Source organism: Cavia porcellus, unplaced genomic scaffold, assembly GCF_034190915.1.
Source record: "Cavia porcellus strain 051 isolate PalLab524CR breed Dunkin Hartley unplaced genomic scaffold, mCavPor4.1 scaffold_33, whole genome shotgun sequence".
Lineage (NCBI taxonomy): Eukaryota > Metazoa > Chordata > Mammalia > Rodentia > Caviidae > Cavia > Cavia porcellus.
Window position 1 is genome coordinate 25,883,451 of NW_026947516.1, and position 7,739 is coordinate 25,891,189.

Consider the following 7,739-nt stretch of genomic DNA (forward strand, 5'->3'; position numbering starts at 1 on the left):
AAAGTGATTGAAAAGCTTTGTATTTAAAAAAAAAAAAGCTTTGTATTGCTTCTGGCTGAAGCACCTATAAATATGTCAAGGATTTTTAGTAAATTATTAAGACACTGTCAAAACCTGGAGTAGATGCTTTTAAGTATCTGGTGTACATCAACAATTCTGAAGGAACAAATAAATTTTAACACATCATCAAAATCCCTTTGTGTTGAGGGCAGCTATTTTATATTCACAGTGGACACTTCTGGAATGTTCTCTCAATCTTCCCAGATAAAATGTCCTTTCCTTGTGTGTTTTATTTAAGTGAGAAAGCGAACCCATTTAAGAATGTTTTTATTCTGCTATTCAGCCTCCTGGGTTGAGCTCTCCAAGACAAGTACTACATCTTTTATTATTCCTGAAGTCCTGATTCCGTGGGTCCTTACTTCTGTTTTGGAGGATTGTGACAGGGTCTTGATGGGCAGTCCAGGCTGGCATTGAACTCACAGCGACCTACCCTCCTCCTGCCGCAGCTTGCTGGGATTACAGGTGTGCACCACCATTCCCGCCAATAGGTCCTTAACTGGAAACAGTGAGCACAAGCCAACTGTCTGAGGCTTAATCACCCACTGCTTGATTGTATCACCAAATGCTTTCAGCGACTTCAGGTACTCTAAGGTTTTATGGTACTTTATTTTTATTTATTTTTCAATGACATTTTATTGGGGTACTTTAATAAACTATATTTTTAAAATTATAGTATCAAGTGGTTTATCTCTGCTGTTTACATATACTTTGCTTCGTTTTTTAAAAATTCTTTCTTTTTTGCATCTTTTTCTTTTATTGGATGAATTAAACTGGGTGTGGTGGCTCACACCTGTAATCCTAGCACTTGGAGTTTGAGGCAGCATATTCACTGAGTTCGATGCCAGCCTGGGCTACATAGTGAGACCCTGTCTAAAACAGATTCCTTTTTTCTGTTTTTGGTGGTACCGGGATCAAACGCACAACCTCACACTTGCCAGGCAGGCGCTTATGCCTTTGAGCTAAATTTCCAGCCCCAACGCTGTCTAAAACAAAAACAAACAAAAAGTATACGAATTGAGTATACTTCCAGTAAAGTGGTTTTCATCACTGTTCTTTTTAACCCTGTTTAACAGTGTTCTTTAAAACTGCCTTGCAGAGCCTGTAATCCCAGCACTCCAGAGGGTGGGCTGAGGCAGGAGGCTTGCAAGTTTCAAGCCAGCTTGGGTTATGTACATAGCAAAACTGTGTTTTATTTTTAAGACCATGTTTTTAAAAAACCAAACGAAAACGAAAACAAAGGCTGTCTTCTACACACGGGATTGAAATACAAATTACTCCCCTGCCTTTCCTTTTCTTTTGTTTCATTTATTTATTTATCTATTTATTTTTTGGTGCTGGGGATCAAATCCAGGGGCTTGCATATGCTAAGCAAGCTCTCTGCCAAGTGAGCTACTCCCAGCGACTTTTCTTTTCTTTTTTCTTTCCTTCTTTCTTTCTTTCTTTCTTTTTTTTTTTTTTTGGTACAAGGAATCAAACTCAAGACCTCCTGCTTGCCAGGCTGGCGCTGCGCCGCTGAGCTACATTCCCGGTGCGACTTTTCCGTTTTGAAAACTCCTCCACGCCCCCCCCCCCCATTAACTTCAGGACTGGCGGCTTAGCTCAGTGGCGTAAGCACCTGCCTGACAAGCTTGAGGTCTTGAGTTTGATCCCCGGTACAAAAAAAAAAAAAAAAAATTAGCTGTACAAAAATCCGTAGAACAATCTTTGTTGACTTTAATAATAAAGGTTCATATAATTAGTTAATATTAGCGTTTCCTTATTTCCTGTCAAAGTTAATGGTTCCTTTATATTTATTCAGGAAAAGTAAAGCCAAGGTGTACAGGCAGGCACATGCAGTCTCAGCTACTTGGGAAGTTGAAGCAGGATTTTGTTTGTTTGTTTGTTTTTTTCGGTACCGGGGATCGAACTCACGACTGCCTGCTTGCAAGGCAGGCGCTTATGCCGCTGAGCTAAATCCCCAGCCCCGAAGCAGGATTCTTAAGCCAGGGAGCTCCAGGACGGCCTGGCAATGTAGGAAGACCCTGTCTCAAAACCAAAAGCAAAACCGAAAACAAAAACTGAGTGTGGCAGCACAAGTCCGTAATCTTAGCCGTAGGCAGGCTGAAGCAGGAGGATCACTGCACATTCGAAGCGAAGCGTGCATGGGCTACTTAGTGAGACCCCCGACTCAAAAAACCAAAACGAAAAGAGAAGGAAAAGAAGGCTGTTTGACAATAGTAACTAAGTGGCTTAGAATCTTTTAAATTGAGGAAATATTTTTTAATCGTTCCTTGAACCGTCTTTAAGTGTTTTATACTACTACACTTAGAAGTATTTGGTGGTATCAAGAACGCTGAAGCCAGCTTGTTGTGTTCTAAACATGCTGCTTCCAGTCGAATGGATGGTGGGAGAGACCCTGTCGTTGGCATATGGGAGCATTAGACAGAAACTCTTTGAAAGTATTTTAAGTGCTGGTTATCCATGTTTTGAAATTTTATTTATGTGAGTCCATGAGCAATCCCCCACCCCCTTTATTTTCTGTACTGGGGTTGAATCCAAGCTCTTTCATATGCTAAGCAAGTGCTCTACCTCGGAGCTCCAGCCCAGATCTTTTTATTTTTTGTTTTGAGACGGAGTTTCCATAAATTGCCCAAGCCGGCTTCAAATATGCGATTCTCCTGCTTCAGCCACCGTGGCTTTCTCATTTTTTCCCCCCTTGAAATACAATTGCTTAATTTCATATTTTCTTTCTGTGAAGTCTGTACTTCCTGAAGGAATTTCTATAAATGATGAAAACATGTTGTCATTTATCGTATTTCAGAGAATATTCAATCACTTAAAAAACCCAGAAAGCTAAAGCCCCAGAAGAAAATTACCATGAAGTATATTTTTAGATTTTTTAAAAACCCCCTCCCCCGGAGATCGAACCCGTCTTGGCACTGGGCTACGTCCTCAAGCCTCCCTCCCTTTTTCCCCTTTATTTTTTGAGACAAGGTCTCACTAAGTCACTAAATTGTCCACGCGGGGCTTGAATTTGCGATTCTCCTGACTCAGTCTCCTGAAGTGGTTGGTATCTTAAGCCTGGGCCACCAACGTTGTTTACAATATCGCTGATTTTTCTTTAGTGTGTGTGTATGTGACCGCTGTTGAATTTTTCCTTTGTGGGTGTTCCTGGGAATACAACCCAGGGCTTTGCACTGAGCTATATCACCACCTTCTTATTTTGAGACAGTCTCATAAAATTGTCTAGTCTGTCCTCAAATTTGAGCGGGTGAGGAAGGATCTCAAATTTGAGATCCTCTAGCCTCAGCTTCTAAGGATTGTGGGATTACAAGTTTGTGCCAGCAAACTTGGTGGTCCCTCCACCCGTTTTTCTTTTCTTTTTCCAGTATTGGAGATTGAACCCAGGGTCTTGGCACTGAGATACATCCCCACGCCCCTGCCCCTTTTAAAAAATTTCAGAGGTCTTCCTAAATTGCCCAGGCTGGGCTCCATTTTGTGGTCCTCCTGCCTCAGCTTCCCCAAGGGCTGGGATCTCAAGCGCGCACCCACCACAAGCATGCACCACCACGCCTGGTTGTTTTTCCGTTTTCAGTGTATTTTCTGATTGTAAAATGTCTGAGGTAAGGGCCAATTTGCATTCTAGGGCTTTGTATTCGAAGAGATTCCATATCAATGTTGTTCTTTATAATTCGTGTTATTGTTTAAACATGTCTTTAGCATTTCGCGCTGTTTCAGGGACGCCCCATTTCTGATGTATAAGACGCCAGTAACTATTCCCTGAGAAGTTTTAAACAAGTTCGAGACCCAAAGTTCAGCATAGGGCTAGAGCACAAACTGAAACGGAGGAAAACACAATAGTGTACATTTTTATGCTTTATTTAATCATATAATTTGTCCCTTCTTTCCCGTCTATTTCAATTTTAAGTCTCGTTTAAGCAGTTTAAAAAGGAAATCCCTACCCTATTCCACTATGTCCTAGACGTCTTCGGAAGAATGTTCGAAAGCCGTTATTTATGAAACAATGACCCCAGGGTTCCATTGCCTAGGCCGTGGAACTCGAAAACCAGGGAAACAGCCAGTGTGTCCCAAGCGCCTCTCATCGCAGTGCAGATATAACCCTTCCTCACCCCCAACCTCGGCTCGGCTCGGCTCTCACGAGCCTTCACTGAAACATGAAGACTCGAGGTGCTGTCCTGGGGTCCCCCTTGGCCGCACACCCACTTTCACTTGGTCGCAAGGGTCTGTGTTTTGTACTGGAAGGCAGGGGACGGCGGGGCTGCTAAATTTCTCTCCCTGCCCAGCCGCCGCGATGCAGAAAGCGCTCGGGGGTGGCGGGGGCTGCGGGCCGCCCCAGGCCAGGCCATGCCGTTAGGCAGCGGGGCGCGAAGGCCCCGGGGGCGGCTGCGGCCCACGGCCCTGGTTGGGGGAGGCCCAGGCCGCCGCCTCCCTGCGGGCTCCATCGGCCGCGGCCCCGCGCCCGCTAGACGGTCGCGGCGGCGGCAGCGGTGTGTGTGTGGCGGCGGGCGGGAGCGCGGAGGAGGTGGAAAGAAGGGGGGCGCTGTCACGGAGACACAGGCCGCTTAAGACCCCGCCGCAGAGAGGCCACTGGGCTCCCCGGGCGCGGGGCGTGAGCGGCGCCGACCCGGAGCGCCAGGGGGACCCACCGGGCGGAGGAGGGGGCCCTTCCATCCTTCCGCATTTTCCTGGGTCTCTCTCCCGGGCGGTGACGTGACGTGCTGACGGCGGGCCCGTGCCGGGGAGCTGGGCCGCTTTTTGTCAGCTCCGAGCTCGGCCCCTCCTCCCTCCCTCCGCCCGCCCCACCAGCCGGAGCCCGGCCCAGTGCTCCAGAGAAAGGCCGGCCTGCAGCACCCGCCACCGTCGCCGACCGCCCGCACGCCCGCCCGGTGAGTCCCGGGCGCCGCCGCGGCCGTGGGGCCTAGTGCGCGCGCGGCGGCCTGGTCCCGGCCTGGTCGGCGGCCCGCAAGGCGCCCTTCCGCGCTAGGCCGGGCGGCGTGGCGCGCTGCGCCGAGCAGGCCCCGAGGAGGCCGCAGTTAGGCCCGGGGAGGAGCCCGGCTGCTCCGAGCGGCGGCGGAGGCGCGCTCCGTAAGCGGGCGGGGGTTGGGGAAGGACTGCCCGGCGGTCCGGGAGGCGGCTGAGGGGCCTCGGGTGGGCGCCGCGGCCGACTCGGGGCACAGTGCAGGGGCGAGGCCTGGCGAGGAGGCGAAGGCTGCAGGCATGAGGTGAAGGCCGCAGGCCGGCCGGGCCGATTTTCGCTATGTAAATATCGGCGGGGGGGGGAGGGACGGGGGACAAGATGGCGGCGGCTCGGCTCCTGCTGCAGGGGACGACTGAGGGGGCTGCCGGGAGGGGGAGCCGCCATCTTGAAGGCGGCGTCTGAAGCGAAAATTCCGCTACAGCCCGTGAGGGGGTGTGGGAGAGCGGGCGGCAGCGGCGGCGCCGGTGACGGGCACCGGAGACCCGGCGCGGTGGCGTATGCGCGCGGAGGGGCGTGCTCGCTCCCCACGGCGGCCATTGCCCTCGTCGCCATGACGGGTGCTCGGGTTCCAGGCGCTCAGCGGCAGCGCCACCTTCCTGCCCTGCCTCCCGCAGCCCCGTGACTGCTGTTTCCGCTGCATTTCAGCTGAGCTGCCGCAGGCGGCCATCGCCGCCCTCTGGGCGCTGGAAGCCATGTCGCCTCTCTTCATCCCGGCCCCGCACCTTTCCTTGGCGCTGTAACCAGCCGAGTGCCGTAGGGACGGGTGGCACCAGTGGGACCCCTGGAAATTCTGATTTTGCTGAAGTAAAGTCATACGTGTCTGATAGGTTACCCTCGATGCAGACGTTTTCCGCTCGTCATTGTTTCGTGTGTACTATTTGAATAACGAAATAAAATTGATGGAAAAGTTCTCACCACTGTTTGGACCAATGGGGTGGGGGGAAATGCACAACACAAAAGCGGAAGAATGAACACTTTGAGGGGTCTTTTGTATTCATTTCTGTGGGAGCAACTTTCTTGAAAAGCTGCATTCAAGCTATTAGTGATTTTTTTTTTTTTTTGTATTTTCTGAGGAACGGGAGCAGGGCAGAACGTTGGTTAATCAGTGAGGGACATAATGTTTTATCTGTCACGGTGTTTAGACTCTGTTTTACTCGAGAAGTTTTACCTCAGCGTTCCATCCCCTGAGGTACTTTGGATGGCACACCGTGCCACTTTCCGGGGAGGCGGGAGCCTAGTGTCAGCGACGGAGCGCTAGGAGCACCTAGGACTAGGAGGTTCTGGTACACGGCGCCTGGTACACGGTGGACGGAGCAAGGTGAAACAGCTCGGAGCGCTGCGGGCGGGAGATACCCGATTATCCGGGTTGCAGAGAAGGGTTCCATTTGGAGTATCAGGAAAGGGTCCCTGAAATAAGTGACGTTGAGGTTACAAAGGTAGGAAGACTTCTAGGTAGTGGCGGAGGCAGGAAAAGGGCATTTCAAGGTTGAAGCGCCTTGCGAAAACAGCAGGTATTTACGGTTTGGCTGGAGTGGATGTGATGGGTAGGGCAGTGGTAAGGATCCAGGCTGGAAAAGGTAGATTGCAGAAGCCTGCCTGGCCAGCAAGAAGGGCTTAAGCTCAGGGGGGGGGGGGGAGGCAGCAGGGGAGCCCTCGACGCCAGACACTTAGCAGCTCCGCAGGACAAGGGCAGGTTTCAGAGTTGTGAACTAAAGCGAATATTAAGTCGATCAGTGATGTCATTATTAGGATGATTCCAGGAATGTTGGGAAGTTAAGCAGATTTTGCTGTTTTCCAACGAGCCATCTCTGTTACACAGCTGCTTTAAAGCTCTCCTGATTTCTCACCCCAAATAACCTTTTGCTGAGTTTTAATTTCAAGGGGTGTCTAACATTTCATTTGCCATGGTTGAAATTACAGGACTAGTGTCATATGTGGTTACTTGAGTAAAATAAGAAATGAACCTATAAGTGTTCCCATGGTGATTTTTCCACAGATTTCTGTGTGTGTGTGTGTGTGTGTGTGTGTGTGTGTGTGTTTGCAGTGTTTGAGACTGAATCCAGGGACACCCCACTACTGAATGGCGTCACCAGCCTTTTTAGTTTTGAGACAGGCTAGGTTGTTCAGGCGAGCCGCCAACTTGAGATCTGTCTGCCTCTGCCTCAGCTGGAGTTGCAGTGGCGCCCAGCTAAGAAGTCCGTTTTGAAAAGTAGATCGGAAGAGTGACTATTAAAGACATGGGCCAAGTGGGGTGACACAAGCCTGTAATCCCAGCACTTGGAAGGCTGAGGCAGGAAGATCGTTGCAAGTTTGAGACCAGCCTGAGTTACATACAAAGTGAGCTCAAGGCCATCCTGAATGCATAGTGAGGTTCTGTTAAAAAAAAATATTGGGCTAGGTTTGGAGGCTCATAAGTGCTTTTAATTCCAGGGATTTGGGAGACTAGAGTGTGTGGATTCCAAGTTCAAAGTCTGCCTGAGCAATCTAGCAAGATACTGTCTCAAAGACGTGGGAAAAAGGACTGGACTGAGCTGGGGATTTAGCTCAGTGGCATAAATGCCTGCCTGGTAAGCATGAGGTCACGAGTTCCATCCCCGGTACCAAAAAAAAAAAGACTGGCCTTCAAACACCCTTTTGTAGGTTGTGTTCTTCCCTCTGGGGAAAGTAGTGTTTTGGGCGGGTGACTAAGGCTGTTTGCTAA

The 7,739-nt window shown here is 50.0% G+C and overlaps 2 protein-coding genes across 7 annotated transcripts in view; one reads left to right on the forward strand and one right to left on the reverse strand.

Moving 5' to 3' along the window:
* Positions 1-536, reverse strand: part of LOC134474569 (homeobox protein cut-like 1) — a 34,067-nt gene extending 33,531 nt beyond the window's left edge. Inside the window, exon 1 of the mRNA XM_063242910.1 lies at positions 491-536. Coding sequence (XP_063098980.1) covers positions 491-536 — 46 coding nt within the window. The remainder of the gene's footprint in view (positions 1-490) is intronic.
* The window catches only part of Zfx (zinc finger protein X-linked), a 66,400-nt gene that overhangs the window by 18,359 nt on the left and 40,302 nt on the right, over positions 1-7,739 (forward strand). For 2 of the 6 annotated variants that reach the window (XM_063242924.1, XM_063242929.1), the window contains exon 1: positions 4,817-4,946. The exons of 3 other annotated variants lie outside the window; for them this stretch is intronic. The gene's annotated coding sequence lies outside the window, so the exon portion shown is untranslated. Of the gene's footprint in view, positions 1-3,839; positions 4,228-4,816; positions 4,947-7,739 lie in introns of those variants that run through there. One more of the 6 variants, XM_063242928.1, reaches the window with a different exon arrangement.